At 48.3% G+C, this 24,829-nt stretch overlaps 1 protein-coding gene across 1 annotated transcript in view; it reads right to left on the bottom strand.

Annotated features, from left to right (window-relative positions):
- LRPPRC (leucine rich pentatricopeptide repeat containing) overlaps nucleotides 1-24,829 on the bottom strand; it is an 848,306-nt gene that overhangs the window by 377,103 nt on the left and 446,374 nt on the right. The window contains exons 21-23 of the mRNA XM_078649683.1: nucleotides 10,341-10,471; nucleotides 9,307-9,392; nucleotides 6,589-6,796 (exon numbers count right to left, since the gene is read on the bottom strand). Of these exons, the coding sequence (XP_078505809.1) occupies nucleotides 6,589-6,796; nucleotides 9,307-9,392; nucleotides 10,341-10,471 (425 nt within the window). The remainder of the gene's footprint in view (nucleotides 1-6,588; nucleotides 6,797-9,306; nucleotides 9,393-10,340; nucleotides 10,472-24,829) is intronic.

Here is a 24,829-nt window from a genome sequence, read left to right as displayed (position 1 = left end):
GCAGGGTAGTCCCACTTTGGTCCTTCTTCCAAGTCGTTCTACATCTGAGGTCTGGGTGCCTCTCCTATGCTTGGGAAATGTCATCAGAACAGGATGGAGTTGGTAGCCAATGGGCTATCAGGTTCCCTCCCACCTGGTGACCTCTTCCTATAGAGTTTGGCATTTGGCCATCCCGGATGCACCATTCTGCCCACTCCCAAGATGGCAAGACCCCTCTCTTGGTGTACATACTTCCCTAGACCAACCCCAGGTTGTGTCTACCTCAGGGTTACACACCCATGGGTAAACCAGTTTGTCAACTGGTTTACCCTACAGTTCCCCGTGCCAATCTGTCTACCTCAGCAATGGGGCAGCCCTCCCTGCTGGTGTCACACATCTGCTCTTCAAAGGCGTCTTCACCTTTAGAGTCTGCCTTTTGGGGCCAACGCCTAAGGAGGGAGGTGACACCTGCCTGGCCTGTAAACCCTAATTTGTTTCCTTCCAAAGGGTTGTAGGCACTTATCTCCAGGAAGGCAGAAAGCTGTCTTATGAAGTAGGCTCCATGTGTGCCCAGGAAGGCACAGGAGTTTTAGAGGCAACAACGTGGCAGCTTTGCTAAAGCTGCATACTGCAACAAGTTACATTAATTTCGACTTGAGGTACAAGTCGGGCTTAATGTAACAAGTTGTTTGATACCTTGGGAGTGCCCACAGTTCAGGAGTTAGCAGTTGAGGGATCAGCGAGTAACCCTATACTAGACAATTGAGGGCAGAAATATTTCCACAGTAAAACTGTTGTTTAGCCTGCGTCATATGTTGTACCCTGCCTTTAGGGCGTGGTAGGCCTGCCAGAGGGGTGATGTACATACATGTCCAGGGGAAGTGGTGGATTTGCCATTGCTTTCAATGGCAAAGTTAGGCGAACGGCTGTATTAAATGGCGGACTTGTTTTACTTAGGGGGACCTTTAGCGTGGCACATTCAGTGCGGCAAACCCTGGGGTACCCCTCGAATATCCCCTGGGTAGTAGGGTGGAATTTACTGGGGATTTACAGGTAAGTTAGCCATTTCTGATTCGACATATACTTTAGGGTCATGGCACTGCCAATGAGGTCTGGTTAGCAGGCCCCAGTGACTGCTGGTTTTTCAGAGTCGAAATACCAGCAGTTTAAAAACTTGTGGGTGACCATACAAAAAAGGCTTTTCCTTACACTTACTATATGGGGAATGATTTCTGGATCCATTCTTACGCCTCTGGATTATTCTAAAGTAAGGAACCTGCTGCTAGAATTCTTTATCAGATATGCACTGCACCACACAAGATTCTGTTAGCTTTTCAATGCATGAAAAGTTGTCTTAAGAATTCACAAGTGGTTCTGGACAGTTTGGTTCGAGGATGCAGATGGCATTAACAACCTTGCCTTATGAGTCAGGAGAAAATCAACTGACAGTAGAGGAGTACAGCACTAAATAAGTACAGGAATTCGAAAGACTCACTTATTCGGGGAAACAATTCTAACATGAGTTACTATCATTCTGTCTCAGATAGAGTAAACTGTCAGGGTATAACCTTAGCCACGAATTAATAACCAAATGTCAACCTGTAAATTCCCTAGTGAGTAATAGTAAAGAAACCCAATTAATTTTGTCTGATTTAGAGATTGCCTTGGCTGATATTTTTTTTTAAACTATAATCTTAGTCAATGGAATGTAATTATGCTTAGTTCCACTTCTCCTTACGTCTAGTTATTTACACCAGATGCCTTGATGATGAAGTAAGAAAGCACAGATATAAGACACTGAGACTTGATTTAAGTAATCTGTGTTTTGGTCGTTCTCCAATTTCTCTTTTCATATGAGTAACCATTATACTTTTTAATAAGGAAAACATATCCTATAGACTTCTCATAAAGGTGTTGAACCTGACTTCTCCCATTTTATTTCTTGCCTCTTCCATTCTATCAAAAAAATTGTTGAATCAATTTTGAAGAAAATTTTACTTTTCTGCATGCTCACCCCACATTTTCTGACTTTTTTTGGTCCCTATTTTTGCTTGTATTAGGACCCTGTGTCCAGTGAAACTGCCAGAGAGTGCTATTGTGCATGTGCTCTGGTCTAAATTAGTCGGTTTAATTTGACCTGTAAAACCATAGTGGATGGTATTGAAAATGCAACTATGGCGTGGAAGTTTAATGTCATGTGTGATGCTGTAAGTTTTTACACCACTAACATATGAGGCAAAAATACATGCAGACCAGCAGCACCACTGTGCTCCGTCTGGGCTGCAGTTTAAATGCCCTGTAGTGACACAGCACAGAAAAGCCGTTATGTCAGGTAGAAAAAAGCCTATTTTTCTATAGTCGTAAGCCACCTAAAAAACTGTACCTTGTAAGCCCAGAGGGCAGGCTGCTAGCATATAGAAATACAGCATACTACAAATTGGGGATAGTGTGCTCTCATAGTGAAATAAAACCCAAAAGTTATGTCAGTGTGTAGGCTTTGCTGGCCGTTTCGTGGAATAGGTCTAGATGGGATTACAATTATTTCCTACCTCTGCGTCAAAAAACGCTAGGAATATGCTTCAAAGCCATTCTTCAATTAATTTTCAAAATCTGATGCAATGATGAAATAAGATTTTTGATAACTCAAGTGGAAAAGTAACTTTATAAGACAGTGCGTTGTGCTGCCTGAGCCAAACCTGGCTTCAATCTAGTTTTTCCAAACAGCCCCTTCAGAGCAGGAATACACATCCTTAGCTCAGAGAAATAGCTCTAGCTCAGAGGACAGATCAGACCAACTCTGAGACCAGGAATCGCAAATCGGTGTTAACTACTGACCACTTAGTAGGAATAAAATATCTGTGAGTGGACAGGAACAGTTGGTGTGTGTGTGGCCTGCTCATCCTGCCTGCCTTCGCCGCCTCTCACCTCGTGTCGTCTTCACCGGGCCTCGGGGGACAGCACCGGCATCCTCACATACTTCTCATTTTGGAAGGCCCGACTCCGGAGGACTTCAGAAAGCTCCACCATTTTAAATTGTCCTCCAACACTGAAATGTGCTACACACTATATGAAAGGAGCAAGTTTCACCAACTGGATGAGACCACCAGAATCCCCAGTATGAATGGATTTCTCAAACTACCTGTTAGTTACTAAATTCACTAGGCTTTAGCAGTACTGCAGGTCTGCTAGACCCATGAACACTTGAATGAAGTGTGTAAATTCAACGTATTTGTTCTTTGCTTACTTCTTCAGGTTTTTCCCCCTTTTTTTCCAAAAGAAGAGCAAAGAGCATTGCATTAAAAAATACACATTATGATGAGGTGGAAGCATACAGCAGTTCAGTGATTGGTCAGATGTAGCAGGCAGGGGATGTTGCAAAGTAAGGCATTCGAGACCTATGACATCCTCTTATACTGATCCCTAAAGAGATCTGGAGTGGTCAATTTCCTGGCAGGGGCGTCAGACAAACTCACCTCCTTAACCAGTACTCACATGTGTTTAGTACCAAGATGCTGGAGCATTTTTTAGTTTCAGGAAGCACATATTTTGTCACAGTGACCTCCTGTTCAGAAAAGCAAAGTGGAATTGTGCTCTCACCACTCAAGTGACAGAATAGGCCTGGGGCAAACGTGTCCCGCTGGACATTGCCACAGCGGCAGAACGGTCTCACCTCCGCACTGCTGCTCATTTTAAACCCTTGCATCTGAACGACAGCCATGGCGGGTTAGCCTGGGGCTCACAAGCGGTCTCACAATTCCAAGACAGTGATCGCTGCTGATGCCTTCTTTTGCATACCTATTAAAATTTTTAAATTGGGGCAGGAGCCCTTCCGGCTGGTTAAGTGAACAGCGCTGAATGCAACCTTTTTTGCTATGTAGATACATAACTTTCCTAACCCGAAAGAATGCTCGATAAAAATAAGACTCCAAATATTGATTTTAATTGGAATGTAGTGCTATACAACATTATGCATAAAGCCTAGTCAAGTGGCAATTTACCTAAGGGGTTTTCCGACTGAAAAGCTCTCAAACCTGAAATCGCTAAAGAGATAGTAAAGGAAAGCATAAGAAAAATACCTTGAAACTTGCCGTTCTCTGAAATTCTAAAGTAGATGTTAGTGTGCAGGAAATCAATTCGTGGTGGTACAATCAGCTTCAGAAAAATTATTCTGTTAAGATTCCGGCTTTTGAAAGAGCTAAATGTTTTTTCTTCCCCTCCCCTGTTTATCAGCTATAACAAGGAATCTTCAAGGAGACTGGAGTTGCAATTACAACTAATCCTCCCCAAAAAATTAACTGTGTTGAAGGCTTTGTAATTTCCCTAGGTACAATTTAGCTGTCACTTACTTTAAAATTTACTCAAACATGCGCTCCGAACAGCACTAACTTCACATGTCAAGTGCTTTCCAGCCAATTAAGTCTAAACTGGAAGTCGGTGTTAAACAACTGAATGATTAGACAAGATAGCTCATTTCCCTGCTCTTTTGTTCAGAATAAAATGCCACATTTACATTATCAGGCTCAACAGGATTTTCTGACAGAGGAAGAAAAAACCCCAGCCAACACTGTCCGTGCTCGGCACATGAAGCCTGTCATTTACCAATCATCCTTCAAAACGCAATGGCCATGAATGTAACTTAATTACGACCCAATGATCCTTGACGAAAAATCATCTTATCACTGTCCTCTTCCTCTAGGGCAAATGAGACACTTTTGTCCCTCAGCACCAGCTATGCTGAAATTTCTAATTGCAATAATGGAACAAAACCTCCTTAATTTCCTCACTGCACTTATGAGTCCTAAAACCACCAGGAAAGCGCAGTGAACACGTGAAAAGTGTTTTTTTTTTTAAAGAGACTCTTTAAATTAGAAACGTAGTTCACAATAATTATAAATTAAAATTCTTACCAACAGTGGTTCACCTTCATCCAAACACTTAAATCCCTGCCCAGATTTTTTCGCACAACTAATGTAATTAAATATGCAGAATGTTTGCGCCATGATTTCTCATCACTGCGCTACGATAATACTCTAAACAGCCTCCACACTACCAGGAGTGATATTCAATGACGCGGCAGGGTCCTGAGCTCAAAATGTCCACGGACTCGATAATTCTCGCTTCGGTGCCTACTCAAATCAGGGGCTCACACTCTGCAACTCTGGGCAATAGCTTGCTCAATCTCCACTACGGCCCCCCGCAGCGGGATGCCTGGCTTTCACCTTGGGGGTGCCCAGTAGGGGCTATCTCACAGGGAAAAACCAGGACGGGTTCCCAAAGCAAGCGCCTTGAGACCCTTTGGGGTGATTAGTGCGCTATATAAGAAGCCAACATTACATTTACATTACATTACATCCTGCACTCAGGAATATAATAATGTCCACCCTGCTACATGAGAATTATGCGCATACTTCACCTAACACAATGGGCAGCATTGGTTAGGCCTGCACTGGTCAATCACAGCAATGGCTCTAGAACCCCTAATGCAAGCAAAGAGCGTACCCCTAGCCCCGACAAACTAAGAGTACAATACAGGCAGCTATAATAGAGGTGCAATGGACCCCTCAAATATGGCTGCACCAGCAGCACCAGTGATAGGCATGTCCCTGACCGTCAAAGTCACCCTAGATTTAGGGTCAGATAAGAGAAAACCAGCCTAGAAGCTGACTTCCCTGCCAACTTTTGGCACTCACACGACTGCTTCTTTTGAACAACTCAAGATATTGCTACCAGAAAAATATAGTACGTCTATTGTCGGTGGCTAAAGTGTCTCCATTGAAAGAGGAGTGTCACAGGAGAAAGAGATGGGAACAACTCTGCACTCATGCAGCAACACAAACACCTTGGGAAATAAAGTATGACCAAGTTGAACCATACTGCTAAATATTTTTAATGAATTACTGAAAATTTGAGACATCAGTTGAGGTGAAGTGTATGATCAACAGAAAATGTGCGATGACCACTTTACTTGTTTACTAGTCGACTACAGTATTTTGCTGTACAACTCTTTCGACAAAACAACCCCAAAACTCTGCATACTTTGAGTCTAAATAATTGCTAATCCACATTTCTAGGATGCAATAAGTTGTCAAGTAGATGTAAAAAGATACATTTTGGTAGTGCAAAATGGAAGCCACTAAAACCAGAGGTCAATGTGCATTGTACCTTACTGAGGGCAATTCATGCTTTATTTTATTCTTGAACTAGGACTGGCGCTATATAAAAACCACCACATACATACTGTCGTACAGCATACAACATTAACCCAAGTTGCAATGTTCTGAGGCATGCCAATATACCATGTTGTAGAGATTCCAATTAATGGAGCAATGGACTTTCCAGATGTTGGCAAGAGTGAATATTAAGCATACCACAGAGAACCCACACCAAACCCAGTTAAATCCGAACCCATCCTTACTATTAACTGTTAGCAGCGAAGGTGCCTATTTTTTTCAGGCCTACATACGCCACCACTGTGAACTACGGAAATACATTAAATTTACTCCAAGGAGAGGAGAAAGGCAGTGTGTTTGAGATAATTGTGCATAAGGAAACATAGGATATAATCAACAGGAAGTCAAAGCACCATTGGTGTCCCTTAAATAAACGTACTTTTCAAGGTGAACTGTTACCACAGGGGAACAGAGGTTAGCCACAGGTTTGGCTAAGCCCAGGGACACGATGACCTCAAGGAGCCGGTTCACTGTCTCAACTTCACCTCTCATGGCAACACTGTTGAGAACATGAAAAAAGGACACCAGGGTGGCATCTTTGATGAGGACATCCTTCTCCTTCATCTCCTTCAGAATATTAATAGCGTCTATAATGAAACAAAACAAAAGGCCCTTAGATAATTTCATGTGGAGAAAACAAACTGTGATTAAAATAGCAATTCAAACCCAGCAGGAATGTAAATTCTGGCGTATAATGCTGTTTTCAAGCTAATTACTACTTGCAATTTTAAACGAGACTACAATTATAAATCCACAATAGCACGGTTTTATCATTTCGCTGCAACTGCGACTACAAATTATAGATAGGAAGTGTGTGCCCACTCTGCACCGCATAACCCTGCGCAGCCTGCCCTATAGCTGTGAGAGCCAACTAAATGGATGCTTTTATCGTTCAATGCCAACATCTGCTAAATGGCGCCATTGTTTCTGAAGCAGATGGCTTGTCACAAGGCCAGATAATAAAGATGTGTTTACACTGTATATACAGCCACATTAATGGTCTGATACCGATAGGGCCTGTTTGCTGTGTCGATACTAATTAGCCCAGCAGAGCCAATGAAAGCTTTCCAACAGGCTGCACGTTAAAACATTAGGTTCATTAGACACATTAGAAAGGCAAAAATAAACATGTTGGTCTACAGAGCCATGAAAGCGGATTTCTAATTTTATTCAAATAATGTTGACAATGATTCCACGGGCAGAGCATTATGGGCATTTCACATTAAGAAATGCAGGTGGGGGAGGCTGCTTCAGAGCGTGCGCTGAGATTTACAGCGCATAAAACCAGAGGCATACCACTGGTTCTGACCCTTGGTATAAGTGGATTACTCCAGGAGCAAAACTACAGGGGACAAACCCAAGTCCACTCCGTGGTACAGCCATACCCTCATCTCAGGGGCCTGGGGCCAGATGTGGAGAAAAAAACAATCCATTCGAGGGTTGTGTATGGAGTCTAATGGAGTCAGCAAGTGGTCCCTTGACAGAAAACGCAGAACTTGTAAGTTTCATTAGCTGTAGAGTGAGTCCAAGATTTAGTAAGGCTCCAAGTCAAGAGATATTTTGCCATGTGTCTTCTTTACTGTGTGTGGGGCCACAGTAGGGCAAATGAGTGACCACTGTGCCCCACTTGTAGTGCAGCACAATGCCGGTCAACTTTACTCTCCCCTCCACGATCCCAAATGTCACAAATGTATACACCGGTTAAGTGGTTTATAGGTCCTCCAGTGAAGCTCATTATGGCACACTTCAAGAATTATAATCTTGATTTCGGAGTACATAGCCCTAAATGACCAAACATTCCTCAACTTCTCAAATGCTCGGCAAATATATCTATGCTGGGGATTGAGATATGACGGACCGGTGGCGGTCCTACGGTTGAAGACGGGTCTGCAGCAGTGACCGTCCTGAGCTGCCATTTCTGCAACCATCCCACATTTCGGCCGTTTGTTTCTGCATGGAGACGTGGGCTGCAGGAAGAGTTGTTAAACTTCATTTCTTAAACGAAAATAAGTCAAGCATTTTAAATAGTACAGGTCAGTAAGTGGTCATATATGGACTGAAGATCCAGCTAGTCTCTCCTGCTAATCAATCCAGGTTTTTGCCTAAAAATAAATAAAATATTAAAAAAAAAAAAAACACACAATGTGTGGGGATATAAATTAATGACAGTAACCGTTGCTATCCTCTGACTTACTTACACCAGTTAGTGGGTTAGATTTGTCCAACAATTCCCTCCCGCAGTACACATTCATTGTACCGTGGCATCTTTTTTTTTTTTACTTTTGCTTCGGGATTTCGGCATCCACAGAAAAGGCATTAAACAAGCAAAACTACTTTTTGATGGTCACTGTTGGCAAACCGTTTACTCTTATGTACTATCACAAAATTCGTTTTTTTCTTCTCGAAAATGTTCTTTATATTTCTTTCAGAGTTGTTCAAGTCCTGAAAAGCTGCATTCCCGGCTTTGTAAACGTGCGTGGGGCCAACGCAGCCGCAAATGATGTTAGTCCTGCGGACAGAGCACTCTGCGGGTAGAAACAGGGCGATGCTGCTGAATCGTGTATCCTTTATTTAGCCCCAGAAACACCTGAATATTGTTGACGAGGCCAATTTACCTCAGCGGCTGCACCGCGCAAATACTTCAGACGTGTGTTTGTGGTGGGGGAGGGGAGGCTGGGTGGGCTTCTCTGCGCGCGCTGGCCCTTAACGAAAAAATTACACTTGCAGGTTGTGCGCGCAGCCTTCAGCCCTTCTTATTCATAAACAAAGCCATTAGTCCGGGCACATACGCAATTTGTGCCATAAGCCATGATCTTCAAACTCAATCCAAACAGCGGCGCTAATAAACATGAGCCGCAGAAATGCAGAAAGCAGTCAGCTGTGCAAATGTAAATGACAAGCTTGCCGGGCCATTACAACTAATGGCCTGCACTGTCCAAGCAGCTCGAGGCGAATTCACATGCAAATGTGTATGCAAAATGTCCGGGCACTTTGCAGGACATGATATACCATTACTATCAACTCGGAGTTGAATTCACGTGGCAAGACACCTTTATTATACAGCACATAAACACGGGCGAGGAGGAGGCGGCCTTACCGTCCAGCCGACCGTGCTTGGCACAGGCCTTCACCAGAGACAAGTACTTGTTTGTGTCCAGAGCCACCGACGAGTCTTTACGTTGGCTGAAAAATAAGAATGTACATTATGGAGGGAGTGGAAAACAGGTGCAACACTTCATAAGAGTTATGTGTCTGAAGCTTCCCTATCACTGCTTTCATAACAACACTACTGAGGCCACAATTATAATTTGGGGGATAAATTCCCATCCGCGTGCCCACAGAGACTGGGGTACGGGTGGGAACTTCGAGTTCCCTACTGTTTTGCCCTAGCAAGTTTCGGAAGATAATTTATCTGAGGAAAGTCCTACAATGAAGGCAAAACATGTGGAATTTAGTGTTTTAAAACCCTATTGTGCGTGTCAAATGTTTCATTTTCAAACTGAAAACTTGGACTAGAAGGTATGCTGACTAAAATACCTTGCCCCTGGTGTGTGTGTGGTAAATATCCCACTGTAGTCCTCACAACCTGTACCCTTGCCTGCGGCTCAGGGTGGTGAACTGTGCTTTTCTGGAGCTATGTTTTACAGAAGTTAAACAATTAATCATTCTCACTTGAAAGGGGTTAGCAGAGACCACTGAAAAAGCAAAGAAACATAAGAGCAGTATAAAGGCAACGAATAGTGCCTCTTTACCATGTCATTTTGTTTATTTCGGACACTACCCAGAAAATAACTAATACAACAATACAAATTGCTCATAAAATATTTAAAACAACTTGCATCATAGATCCCAAATCCAACACCTTGTGAGCAGTAAAAAGATACCGAGATACTGCTGCCACGTGATGCCTTGTGAAGAAGTATTTAATAACTCCAGCGCCTATTTACAATAAAAGGCTGGCTTTAACAAAAGAGCAATTATAAAACATTAGTATAGCTAGAAAGCCTTACATTGATTCAACCTAAACTTACTTAGGTCATCTGAGAGGTCTATATACTCACAGGCTCCCTGTTTTGCCAAGTCGGTATCCCAACCTACATGTGTTTGACATGTTTTTGCGCATGTACTTACATTTCTCGCTTCAGGTTCAATGCCTCTTCTACATTATCGTGGCGACAACACGCGTTGATTAGGGCTGCATAGCCCCCGACAACCATGTCTGCTTCATACTTGTCTTTCACTTCAAGTGCTTTTTGCAGGTTCTAGAGGGGCGAGAAGAACACAGAGGTGAGATGCACACCTCGAGAGAACAAGAAAGCACGCTAGCTTTAGAAACCCACACTTTATGGACTCTTTGGACAGATAATGGGTTTTCTATTCTGCTGTAAGTCAGACCTTTGTCTGCTAAGCACATCTCTCTGGTCGTTGCTCGACATGCCACAGAGGGGCATTGGCATGAGCTACCACTGCCGAAAATGCTTAACAAACCCACATTGGAGTTGTGCCAATCTGCCATGATATTTATCCAATCGTGAGAGGAAAGCAGAATAAAAGGTGCCATTCAAACCAGTCAGAATCAAGACCGGCAGAAAAACGCAAGAGGAATACTGTGGTCACAAAACCCGTTCAATACACTACCAAAAAACTCTGCACTGGATTCTAATTCTTTTGTGTTTCACGTGTGCTCATTCAATAAAACACCTGCGTGTCCAACTGATCACAGATCTCCACACGTTTTCTTCGTTTTGTAATTCTCTGTGTGGAATGCAGCCAACCAATATCGAATGCTGACCATGAACAGAAGGGTGTTGGTCACCCTACTAAGAGCAAATTCAACTCTTATCATTTCTAGCGCCCGCTGTCTGAGTCCCCGTAGTTAGCAATTGGAAAGAGAACTCAACCGCATACCTGCATTTAAAATGAAGTTTGATTTGTACCTAATTTAAAAATAATGTAACCGTACACAGGCTCCAAACAACGAGCGACTACTAATGCAGTAGATTCTACGCGGAGTACCCTTCCATCATCTTATGCACAGTGCAAGCTCTTTGTAAAGCCACGGGTATGGCCGAGGCTCACACCGAACAAGGAATTGGACAAGAGGCTGGTGATATCCCACAAATTGCAGGCGTACTCCTAAATGAATATGAGCTACAGCTGGACGCCTGCCTGAGAGAGTCAGGAGCCCCTTCATCTCAGAAAGTGCTTTTCCGCCTCCAGCAGGAAAATGGAATTTCAATCATCACATTAACAAGCCAGTCAGATTTGACTTGCAAATGACGGCTTCATGTATCAGTTGCCTGACAATCTGGATAGGAGAGACCTGAGCCTTGGCTTGAAAGGACATTTGGCATGTATGACAAACCTATCACCGCTGTTGCCATCATTCACTTTGAAGATTATAAACAAAGTCGAGCAAACCCCAAAACATGCCATTCAAGGTGTACATCAAATTAATCTACCTCTACTAATCTAAGTCTGGATTTAATGGTCTTAGAAGAGCATTCATTTATTTAAGTGCTATGCTTAGAGTCTCCAAAAAGCAAATGATGGGTAAGAGAAAGCGAATATTTGTATGCATCTCTATTTCGCTTGGAGTCTGGTTTCCCTATTCAATTTTGTTTTCAAATATGCGCGGTGTCCTAACCACATGCATTTAAAGTGGTAGAAGAATATCTATCAATCTATCTTAAAAAAAATAAAGGTTAAAGTAACGTTAGTTAGGTGAACATGTCAGTGACATCATTAACATTTTGAACTAAAAAAAAAACCACACAAATTCACCAGTTATAGTTAGCAGAGATAATTATAACTTGCACCCCGCCATGCACTGCTTACGACCTCACATATTACTCATGACATGTTCTATGACATAATTTATGACATTACTGATGACATCTCAAATAATATCATTGATAACATCACTGATGACATTATCCAATGACACTATTAGTTTGATTTATAGTTTACATAGGGACTCGTTACTACCATAGTACTTCTTTAGCTTATGTTTTACAGCCTATTACGGCTGTGTGCAAGTGTTTAGAAAAAGTTATAAATGTTTGCACTGAAGAGTAACCTTGTGTGACAGTAGACAACTTGAGTTCAGCATGTTCCACATACATTTTTTGGCTCTGAAGAAAAAAATTGCAACAGGGCAAAGATTCTACATACAACATACTAAGTATTGTTATCAGCATTCAGTTATTAGACAGAATCGTCACAACATGACAATTTCTACGCAAAATAGAAGACTGTGTGCACCAGGTATTAAGCTATATACATGTGCTTGTTTGGCTTCAGAAGATGATTTATCTGTGAAGTTTTCACCACAGTATGAAGGCTGCAGGCAGTATAATCTTTAGCACCTTCAGACATGGTTTATTTTAACCAAGTAGGGTCTTTTATGCCAAGTGTTGCATGAGTGCACACTGTTCTTAGTAGATACTTAATACTCTGTAGTGTATTTCTCATGAGAGTGTCACAGTCTGCAAACAGTGTGGTAGAGTAAACTCTTCCAAAGAGTAAATATTGCTTACAGTACTCACGTCTCTACTCATCAACTTCATTTCTCAATGTAGTTTCGGTGACTGTCGTGGATTTGATACAGATAAAAGTTACCTGTAGTATGGCATTCGTTTTGGAACAGACTAAGATTTTTTAGGTACCTGGCTTTCACTGAACAGTTGTATACAGACTGAACACCGTATACAATGAGGGTTCCCATATATTTGTGGTTGATTGTTAATGTCAACTATGCTACTCATGTAGTCAATGGTATAGAGTCAATGTGGCCCTGCTCCCCAAGCAATTATGGGCCCCAGGGATCCCCTCCCCAATTAATCAATCAATCATGGTATTTGTAAAGCACGCTACTCACCCGTGAAGGTCTCAAGGCGCTGAGGGGGGGGGGGGGGGTCGCTACTGGTTTTAAGGAGTCTTCTGAAGGCGAGTAGGTCTTCGGTCTGCCGTAGGTGGGTAGGTAGGGTGTTCCAGGTCTTGGCGGCGAGGTAGGAGAAGGATCTGCCGCCGGAGGTTGTTCGATGGATGCGGGGGACGGCGGCGAGGGCGAGGCTGGCGGAGCGGAGCTGGCGGGTGGGGGTGTGGAAGCCGAGTCTGCTGTTCAGGTAGGCTGGTCCGCTGTTCTGGTGTGCTTTGTGTGCGTGGGTGAGGAGTTTGAAGGTGATCCTCTTGTCGACGGGGAGCCAGTGTAGGTTTGTCGGGTGGGGGGTGATGTGGCTGCGGCGGGGGACGTTGACGATCAGTTGGGCGGAGGCATTTTGGATGCGCTGTAGTCGTCGTAGGTGTTTGGCTGGGATTCCGGCGTAGAGTGCGTTGTCGTAGTCCAGCCTGCTGCTGACGAGGGCCTGTGTCACCGTTCTTCTTGTTTCGGTCGGGATCCACTTGTAGATCCTGCGAAGCGTGCGGAGGGTGTTGTAGCAGGAGGAGGAGACGGCGTTGACCTGTTTGGAAATGGAGAGGGAGAGGGCCTTTTATTTTAATTGAGGAAGAGGGGGGGCTGCATGGCCACCATCCCTGTGCCACCCTCACTCAGCCTTGTTAGGCCCAGGTAACCCTAATCCCAGGTCTGTTTTTTATTTATTTTTTAAGGGGCGGGGGCACATGCCCCCCTCCCCAAACCTCAATAGGCCCTGGGAACTCATCCCAGAGGTCCACTACTTAAAATAAAAGGGAAGGGTCCACAAGTCACCCCTCCCTGAGCCTTTCCCACCAAGGTGACCTCATCCCCCATGGCCCACATTATTAAAGGTGAGTGCCCTGGTGCCCACCCAAGGCTCCCACCATACATGTGTCGGGAGGCCCAGGACCCCTGTGGGCTCAGTCAGCACCCTACTTGCAGCGGTAGGAAACATTGCTCCTGTCCGCAACTATTTTGTTTGGCACGTATCGACCCCAGGGGTTGGCTCCCTCTAGGCCTGTGATGGCTCGGGGGAGGGGTGCTGCGTGACTCCCCTCACCATTTTGAGAATTTTTAGCAACATGGGTAGGCTACTCGGCGTCTGTGACCGCCCGGGAAGGGGAGCAGCGTGGCCTTCCCCTCCCCGTATTCAATAACATCGGCACCAGAGGTGGGCTACCAGGGCTTGTGATGGCTTGGGGAAGGGGCTGCACACCCCCCACCCTTATTCGATAGTTTTGACCTGGGGTGGGCTTCCCAGGGCCTATAAAGTCTAGGGGAGGTTGAGCAGCAAGCCCCCCCCTCTCATTCATAAGACAAAGCGGACATGGTCGGCATATTTTTTATTTTACGATTCAGCAGGATTGCAGCAATTCGTGCAAATTCTTGATTCTTTTTGTTCCCGGGGTGGCAAAGGGCATAGGTGGTCAGGGTATCCCTACCCTGTATGTATGTATGTATTTATATATATTTTGTTTTATATGTTCAGAACAGGAGACTAGGTCCCAGAGTCCTGTGATGGATAGACGCAACATTTTCTCATGTTGCTGGCAGCCCATTAGAGCACTTGCTTCCGCAGGAGCTGATGGCCCAAGCGGAAAAGTGCTCTGTGGGCCAATGAGAATGCTCTATTTTTAAATTAGCGCTACCACAAGTCTCTCTCGAGCCTCTCGCGGACCCAACTGTCCAGATGAACGAGTTACTTACCTTCAGTAATGATGTATCTGTAAGAGACATATGTTCGTTATAGATTCCTTACCTTAGAATTACCCCCAGGCATCAGACTGGTTCTGTAGATTGTTTTTTCTTCTTAGCAGTACCCCTGTGCATCAGTAGAAGGCATCAGTCGACTCTGCCTCTGTCGTCGTATTCGCCGGGATGACGTTGCGGTGTCTATATAAACGCCACCCCTGCAAGCTGATGTCAGTTCTGACACAACTTGCCACGCCAGAAGCACAGAGCCATGAAAGACAATGACTACTGGTGCGCAAACCTTGGGCCCTGCACAGGAGTCCCTGTCCCTAGAAGTCAGTTCCCATAACAAGGAGGATGGGTGGGGTGGTAAGGAATCTATAACCAACATATGTCTCTTACAGATACATCGTTACCGAAGGAAAGTAACTTTTTCATCTGAAAGAGACTGTTTGTTATAGATTTCTTACCTTAGAATACCCCAGCAATACCAGCCCCGGAGAAGGGTCTGCAAACTAAGTTCACACCAGAAAGTCCTGGAGGACAGAACAGGACAAAATAGCCGTCCCTCCAGACTTTGCTGTCCAGGCAGTAATGTCTGGTGAACGTGTGCAAGGATGCCCACGTGGCTGCCTGACAGATGTCAAGTAGTGGAACTCCATGAGCAAGGAGCCCAACTGGAGGTTTCTTTTTCGCCAAAGTGCAGCAGAGTTTTATACAAAGGACAACCCATCTAGAGATGGTCCACTTTTAAACGGCCCGACCTTTCTTGGCACCCACATAGCCAACAAAGAGTTGCTCGTCGACCCGGAAATCTTTTGTGCGATCAAGGTAGAAAGACAGAGCACGCTTGGGGTCCAGATGGTGGAGTCTCTCCTCCTCTTTGGAAGGGTCTGGAGGTGGGTAAAGTAATGGTTTGTCCATTGTGAAAGGGCGTTACCACTTTGGGAAGGAACAAAGGCCTTATCCTAAGCACCACTTTGTCCGGATGCACAGAGAAGAAAGGGGGCTTAGAAGAAAAAGCTTGGAAATCACTCACTCTGCGAGCAGAGGTGATGGCCACAAGGAAAGCTGTCTTCAGAGTGAGGAGCCTGAGAGGACAGTTGTGAAGAGGCTTGAAGGGAGCACACACAAGATAGGTGAAGACCAGGTTCAAGTCCCACTGGGGTATTACGAAAGGAGAAGGAGGAAAGAGATGAGTAATGCACTTCAGGAATCTCTGTACAAAAGGAGACTTAAACAAAGATGACTGATCTGGAAGCCGTAGGAAAGCAGAGATGGCCGAAAGACAGCCCTTAAGAGTGACCAGGGCAGAACTGTGCTGGGCCAAAGAAAGTATGTACAATAGGACCTCTGAAAGAGGGGCAGAAAGGGGAAGGGGATGCTATGCACCATGCCACAAAATTATTCAATAGACAGGCATATTCCGTCTTAGTGGAGGGACGCCTGGCTGCCAAGATGTTGTTGTTGAGTTCGGGAGGAACGTCAAAAGCTGTCAACTGTCGCCGCTCAATATCCACGCAAGGAGGTGGAGGCTGGACAGGTTCGGCTGAAGTACCCTCCCCTGCTGCTGCGACAGAAGATCCTCCCAAAGAGGCAGTCTGAGTGGAGGATCGATGGCCATACTCCGGAGCTCTGGGGACCACACTCTTCGTGCCCAGTCCAGAGCTACAAGAATGACTTAGGCCCTGTCGCGTTGCCCTTCTTCAGCACTCTGGCCAGAAGTGGTACAGGCGGAAAGGCGTATGGAAGGTGGCAGATCCACTCGCAACAAGTGTCGCCAAACGAGTACCGCCTTCGAAATTCCAATACGCAGAATTGCCGACATTGCGCTTTCTCTTCAGTGGCGAACAGATCTCACAAAGGCTCTCCCCACTGCTGAAAGAGACCTTGCACGACCTCTGAATGAAGACGCTATTCGTGATCCACCAGACACAGACAGCCGAGTTTGTCGGCCCTGGCGTTCAGAGAACCTGCCAGGTGTTGAACCACCAGGGTCATGCCCCGAGTTTCCAGCCATGTCCAGAGATGAAGAGACTCTTGACATAGGGTCCATAACCCCACCCCGCCCTGTTTGTTGCAGCACAACATGGCGGCGGTGTTGTCTGTGAACACCTGCACCACTTTCTCTTTGAGAGAGGGAAGGATTGCCTTCAGTGGCAGACGAATCGCCCGGAGGTGCAGAAGGTTGATATGGAGCCTGGACTCTGCCAGAGACCAGACGCCTCTGATCTCCACCTCTCAAAGATGGCCGCCTCATCCCAGGAGTGCTGCATCTGATACCACTGTGAGGTCTGGTAGGGGAAGGGAGAGGGATCTGCCTTTGACCCAAGCTTGGTTCATCAACCACCACTGCAGCTGTTGCGCAGTCCCCTCCAAGATCCGGACGTAGTCTAAAAGACTGCCCTTATGCTGCGCCCACTGGAACTTCAGGTCCCACTGCCAAGCCTGCATATGACATCTGGCATGATTCACAAGCAGGATGCAGGAGGCCATGAGGCCCTGCAGCCTCAGGATCATTCTTACCGAAATCCAGCATCGAGGCTGAAACGCCAGTATCATAGCCCCAATAACCCGGACTCGCTGCTCGGGAGGATAGGCCAGAAACTGCACTGTGTCCAGAACTGCCCCAAAGAAAGGGAGTGCCTGAGAGGGAGTCAGGTGTGACTTCGGCATGTTGATAGTGAACTCCAGCGAGTGCAGGAGGTGTGCCGTAGTCTGGAGGTGGGAGACGACAGCTTTGGTCGAGCCCACCTTCAACAGCCAGTCACTGAGATAGGGGAAGACTTGAACCCCAAATCTGCGCGGATGAGCTGCAACCACCGCCATCACTTTCGTGAACACCCGAGGGGCGCTGGTAAGGCCAAAGGGGAGCACGGCGAACTGAAAATGCTCATGGCCTACAGTGCACCGCAGACAGCGCCTGTGGGTTGGCAGGACGGGGATGTGAAAATAGGTATCCTGCAAGTCCAAGCCCACCATCCAGTCTCCAGGGTCGAGGGCATACAGGACCTGAGCCAGGGTTAGCATTTTGAACTTCTCCTTCCGGAGGAAACGGTTGATGGCCCGGAGGTCTAGAATAGGACGCAGGCCTTTGTCCTTCTTGGGCACCAGAAAGTAGCAGGAATAGCAACCACGACCTACTTCTGGCTTAGGAACCCTCTCAATGGCTCCCTCGGCCAAGAGAGCAGAAACTTCCTGGTGGAGAAGTGCCAAATGATCCTTCGACATGCGATCGAAAGACAGTGGTATGGAGGGAGGAGTAGTCTCGAAGGGGAGGGAGTAGCCACTACAGACTATTTGCAAAACCCACCTGTCCAACTAGATGGTCTGCCAGTGGGGGAGGTGATGGCAAATCCTGCCGCCCACTGGCTTCTGATGGCCCTGGAAGGTCGGACTAGGAAGATTTAGAGGCTGCAGGGGTGAGAAGGGGGGGACTGGCCCACCCGCCAGCTGGCCCCCCAGACCATGCCTCTGGGTCCTACGTCGCGGCCATGCTGATACTGCGTAGCTTGCGTGAACCGGGGGCTGGTTTGGCCTGGACATGTTGGGGTACCCTTTCCATAGCCACAAAAGGGACGAAAATCAGACTGAAATGGACGGGGTGTCGCTGTGAGGCCCAAGGACCTGGAAATAGCTTGAGAATACTTAAAGAGCTCCAGCAGAGTCTGCCTTGTCACCAAAAAGGGGACGGCCATCAAAGGGCATGTCCTGCAGGGTTGCCTGGACATCCACCGAAAAGCCAGACGTCCTCAACCAGGTATAGCGCCGAACGGCTACCGATGTGGCAATCGTTCTGGTCAGTGAGTCGGTGGTATCCAGTCCACAGCAAATCGCAGAGAATGGCCCGGGCCTCCTCAGGGCTCTTAGGCAGCACCCGTGCAACCGAATCCCAGATGGTATGGGAGTATCGGCCCAAGAGAAATGCAGTATTCACGGACTGCAATGCCAAGCTGGAGGAAGAGAATATACACTTCCCAAGATGATCCAGCCTCCTGGATTCCCTATTTAGGGGAGCAGAAGGGGAATGCGTCTTTAGATAAAGAGGCTTGGACCACCAAGCTCTCTGGGGAAGGGTGTTGGGTGAGGAAAGGAATATGCTACTTACCAGTATGCATCTGTTCTTGGCATGTAGGGCTGCTGACATTTATATCTATGCATAGATCGCCGCCTAGTGTTGGGTCCGGATGATTGCACATTGTTGTCCTGGAAGAGTCTTCGAAGTATCACGAGATAGGTGGCTCCTCCCCTGGACTACTGTGCGCATGGGCATCCACTCCATGCTCAGATTGTTTTTCGCCATTGTGGCAGAGATGGAGTATGATACAGTAAGTGATGGCCATGCTTGAGAATAATTCTGAGTGCTACAGCTGCGACAGGCACCGGGGAGGAGGACGGGCGATATAAATGTCAGCAGCCCTACATGCCAAGAACAGATGCATACTGGTAAGTAGCATATTCCGTTCGAGGCATGTGGGCTCAATCAATCAATCAATCAGATCATTTGTAGAGCGCACTACTCACCCGTAGGGTCTCAAGGCGCTGGGTGGGGGGGGGTGCCATTACTGCTCGAACAGCCAGGTCTTGAGCTTCTTCCTGAAGGAGAGGTGGTCTTGGGTCAGGCGCAGGTCGGTCGGGAGTGAGCTCCAGGTCTTGGCGGCCAGGTAGGAGAAGGATCTTCCTCCTGTTGTCGCTCTTCGGATGCGGGGGACGGCGGCGAGGGCGTGGTTGGTTGATCTGAGGAGGCGCTTGGGAGTGTAGAAGTTGGTCCGGTTGTTGAGGTAGCTCGGGCCTTGGTCGTGTAGGGCTTTGTGCGCGTGGGTGAGGAGACGGAAGGTGATTCTCTTGTTGACCGGGAGCCAGTGCAGATCTCTCAGGTGTCCGGAGATGTGGCTGCGTCGGGGGATGTCGAGGATGAGTCTGGCCGAGGCGTTCTGGATCCGCTGGAGTCTCTTCTGGAGTTTGGCAGTGGTTCCGGCGTAGAGGGCGTTGCCGTAGTCCAGTCGGCTGGTGACGAGGGCCTGGGTGACCGTCTTCCTCGTCTCGGTGGGGATCCACTGGAAGATCTTACGTAGCATGCGCAGGATGTTGAAGCATGACGAGGAGACTGCGTTGACTTGTCTGGTCATGGAGAGGGAGGAGTCCAGGATGAAGCCCAGGTTGCGTGCGTGGTCCGTCGGTTTGGGTGCGGTGCCCAGGGCGGGGGGCCACCAGGAGTCGTCCCAGGCGGAGGGCGAGGAGCCCAGGATGAGGACCTCCGTCTTGTCCGAGTTCAGTTTCAGGCGGCTGGTCGTCATCCATTCGGCTACATCTCTCATCCCTTCGTGCAGGTTGGCTCTGGCGGTGGCGGGGTCGTTGGTCAGGGAGAGGATCAGCTGGGTGTCGTCGGCGTAGGAGATTATGTTGAGGTTGTGTTGGCGTGCGATGGTCGCGAGGGGGCTCATGTAGACGTTGAAGAGGGTGGGGCTCAGTGAGGATCCTTGAGGGACGCCGCAGATGACTTTGGTGGCCTCTGACTTGTACGGTGGTAGGCGGACTCTCTGTGTTCTTCCGTCGAGGAAGGAGGTGATCCATTCCAGTGCCTTCTCCTGGATTCCGATGTTGCTGAGGCGCTGTACTAGGGTGCGGTGGCAGACAGTGTCGAAAGCCGCGGAGAGGTCCAGGAGGATGAGGGCCGCTGTTTCTCCGTTGTCCATCAGAGTTCGAAGGTCATCGGTGGCGGCGATGAGGGCGGTCTCGGTGCTGTGGTTCGCTCGGAAGCCCGACTGTGAGGGGTCGAGGGATCCATTCGTCTCGAGGAAGGCAGCCAGCTGTTTGTTGACGGTCTTCTCGATGACTTTGGCCGGGAACGGGAGGAGCGAGATGGGACGGTAGTTCTTGAGGTCGGTGGGGTCTGCTGTGGGTTTCTTGAGGAGAGCGCTGAGTTCGGCGTGCTTCCAGCTCTCAGGGAAGGTGGCGGTGTCGAAGGAGGTGTTGATGATGTCCCGCAGGTGGGGTGCGAGGACAGCGTCGGCTTTGTTGAAGACGTGGTGAGGGCAGGGGTCAGTCGGAGATCCGGAATGGATGGAGTTCATGGTGCGGATGGTGTCTTCGGTGCTGATCGGGGTCCAGGTGCGGAGGGTGGTGGTGGGTGGCGTCGTTGCGGTTGTGGCTTGCGTTGGTTGGTTGTTGAAGCTGTTGTGTATGTCCGTGATCTTGTTGTGGAAGTAGGATGCGAGGGAGTTGCAGAGTTCTTGCGACGGGGTGATGTCATTGTTTCCGGCGTTGGGGTTGGACAGCTCTTTCACGATGTTGAAGAGTTCCTTGCAGTTGTGTGCGTTGTTGTCCAGTCGATCCTTGTATGTATTTTTCTTGGTGGCGCGGATCAGTTGGTGGTGTTTCCGGGTGGCGAGCTTGAGGGTGGTCATGTTGTCCGTCGTTGGTTCCCTTCTCCAGGCTTTCTCGAGGGCTCGACAGTTCTTCTTGGAGCTCTTGAGTTCGTCGGTGAACCATGGTGTTTTTCTGCTGCCGGGTCTGCTGGGTGGGGTTCTCAGAGGGGCGAGTTCGTCCGCGCAGTCGTTGATCCACTTCGTGAGGTTGTCGGCGGCCTGGCTGGGGTTCGCTGAGTTGGCGGGAGGGTGCTGGCTCAGGGAAGCGGTGAGCTGGTCGGCTGTGATCTTGTTCCAGCTTCTTCGGGCAACCTGTTGCTGGTGGTGGTGGATCGTCGTTCTTCTGAAGGTGAAGTGGACGCAGCTGTGGTCCGTCCAGTGGAGTCCTGTTGCGTGGCTGAAGGTGACGTCTTTGCTGGATGAGAAGACGGCGTCGAGTGTGTGTCCGGCGAGGTGGGTGGGGGTGGTCACCAGTTGCTTGAGTCCGAGGTTGGCGAGGTTGTCGAGCAGGCTGATGGTGTTGCGGTCGTTGTTGTTCTCCAGGTGGAAGTTGAGGTCCCCCAGGAGGATGTAGTCGGCGGAGGGGAGAGCGTGCGGGCTGACGAAGTCGGCGATGTCCTCGCTGAATCGTGTGCGTGGTCCCGGGGGTCGGTAGATCAGGGTGCCTCTGAGGGTGGTCTTCGGGTTGGTGTGGATCTGGAAGTGCAGGTGTTCAGCGGTGGTAAGGGTGTCGTCGGTGTTGGTCGTGATGCGGATGGTGTCTCTGTGGATGATGGCGATGCCTCCTCCAGTCTGGTTGTCGCGGTCTCTTCGGATGATCTTGTAGCCCTCCGGGATGGCGACGGCGATGTCTGGGGCTGAGGAGGCGTTCATCCAGGTCTCGGTGAGGAAGGCAACGTCGGGGGCGGTGGTGTCGAGGAGGTTCCAGAGTTTTACGGCGTGTCTGTGGATGGAGCGGGTGTTGAGCAGGATACACTTGAGGTGGTTGCTGCTGGAGTTCGGCTTGGCGGGTGCAGGGAAGGTCCGGATGCAGGTGAACTTGCAGGCGTGGCAGCTGAAGGGTCCGTGGGTGTGCTTCGGGGCGGCTCGGTGACATCCTGGGATGCGGCCGGTGTTGAGTGCGATGAGGTCGGCGGCGCTGAAGGTACGTCGGGTCGGCTTCCGTCGGTGGGGGCCAGGGGTCCTGGCGCTGGTCGCGGTCCGGTCGCGGACGGGCGCAGACGGGCTTACCTTTGGCGCGCCTTCGGCGCACAATCGGCGCGCCCGCTGCGCGTTCGCACGGTCGCCATTTAAGGCGAAGTGCGCGGGTGGGCGGGTCAGCTGGGAGGCGGGAGCGGGGAGGGAACACAAGGAAAAAGGGGCGGGGTCGGAAGTGGTGGCGGGAAGCGGGGGCGGCGAGGGAGGCGGGAAACAGGACAGGGGACGGCGAAACAAGCACAATTTACAGATAAAAACGCTAAACACGGGCAAAAGACTAGGAGAGACAAAAAACAAGCACAATTTACAGATAAAAACGCTAAACACGGGCAAAAGACTAGGAGAGACAAAAAACAAGCACAATTTACAGATAAAACGCTAGGCACGGGCAAAGACCAAGAGAAACCAAAACAAGCACAAATGAATGTCAAAACAGGCAGCGAGGCAGGCAGCGAGGCAGGGCACAGCGGAGGGGCACACGCAGCAGCTGGTGGCCGTGCGGCGCGGGGGTGTCCCACAAGTGGGTCACACTTACCTGTGTCGCACGGTCGCCATTTAAGGCCAAGTGCGCGGGTGGGCGGGTCAGCTGGGAGGCGGGAGCGGGTAGGGAACACAAGGGAAAAAGGGGCGGGGTCGGAAGTGGTGGCGGGAAGCGGGGGCGGCGAGGGAGGCGGGAAACAGGACAGGGGACGGCGAAACAAGCACAATTTACAGATAAAAACGCTAAACACGGGCAAAAGACTAGGAGAGACAAAAAACAAGCACAATTTACAGATAAAAACGCTAAACACGGGCAAAAGACTAGGAGAGACAAAAAACAAGCACAATTTACAGATAAAACGCTAGGCACGGGCAAAGACCAAGAGAAACCAAAACAAGCACAAATGAATGTCAAAACAGGCAGCGAGGCAGGCAGCGAGGCAGGGCACAGCGGAGGGGCACACGCAGCAGCTGGTGGCCGTGCGGCGCGGGGGTGTCCCACAAGTGGGCTGCAGAATTTATATCTATGCATAGAATAAATAGTAGTACCCTCCTTAGCGGCGGTTGCCCGTGCCAGCTGCAGCAGTCTGAAAAAGAGTTCTGAGAACAGCCTGACCTACAGCAGCTTGCTGTTTGGAGTGTACATCCACGCAGTAGTGTTTGGTGAATGTGTGTATGGTGGTCCATGTGACTGCTCTGCATATATCCTCTAGAGGAATGTTACCTAGGAAAGCCATGGGTGCCCCTAACTTGCGTGTGGAATGCGCTCGTGGGGGAACTGTTAATGTGCGTTTAGCCTTTTGATAACAGATTTGGATGCACTTAACAATCCATCTGGTTATACCTGATTTTGAAATTGGGTTGCCTTTGTGCTGTGGAGAGAAGGCAACAAACAGTTGCTTAGTTTTCCTGAAATCTTTAGTTCTGTCTATGTAATACAGGAGAGCCCTCTTAACATCTAGTGTGTGTAGTGCTCTGTCTGCCACTGAATCAGGATTTGGGAAGAATACTGGCAGCTCAATAGTTTGGTTAATGTGGAACTGTGACACTACCTTAGGCATAAATTAAGGGTTGGTACGCAGCACCACCCTATTAGCATGAATCTGAATGAAAGGCTCCTGAATAGTGAGGGCTTGCAGCTCACTAACCAGTCTTAGCGATGTGATCGCTACCAGAAAAGCCACTTTCCATGTCAGAAATGGTATCTCACAAGAGTGAAGAGGTTCAAATGGTGGACCCATGAGTCTGGTGAGAACTATGTTTAGATTCCAGACAGGCGAAGGCGGGTGTCTTGGAGGAATTACCCTTTTGAGCCCCTCCATAAAAGCTTTAATGGCAGGTACTTTGAAAAGGGAAAGGTGCTGTCTGTTTTGAAGATAAGCTGCCATCGCTGCTAAATGTATCCTGATGGAACTATATGCCAGATTGCATCTGTATAGGTGCAATAAGTAACATATGATGTTTTGCGTTGATGCATCTAGCGGATTTATGTTATTATTGGAACAATAGATGACAAAACGCTTCCATTTTGCCACATAGCACGCCCTGGTTGTAGGCCGCCTAGCCTCCTTGATGATGGCCATACAGTCAGGGGGCAGGTCCAGGTAGCCAAATTCTATGACCTCAGGAGCCATATTGCAAGGCTCAACTGTTGCAGATCTGGGTGCTGAAAGTCTGCATGGTTCTGAGTGAGGAGGCTGGGTGTGAGCCGTAGTCGTTGGTGGGGCACCACTGAAAGTTCTATGAACGTGGTGTACCATGCTTGCCTTGCCCACGTTGGAGCAACCAGGATGAGGGTCATGGAGTGCTGCCTCAGTTTGCGCGCTACCAGCAGTATGAGCGGTGCCGGAGGAAAAGCGTACGCAAATCTGTTCGACCAGTTCATCCATATCGCATTTCCCTGAGACTGCGGGTGTGGGAACCTGGCGGCGAAGGTGTGGCATTTTGCGTTTTCTTGTGTGGCG

Source organism: Lissotriton helveticus, chromosome 6, assembly GCF_964261635.1.
Source record: "Lissotriton helveticus chromosome 6, aLisHel1.1, whole genome shotgun sequence".
Classification (NCBI taxonomy): Eukaryota; Metazoa; Chordata; class Amphibia; order Caudata; family Salamandridae; genus Lissotriton; species Lissotriton helveticus.
This window is presented reverse-complemented; position numbering and strand designations above follow the sequence as displayed.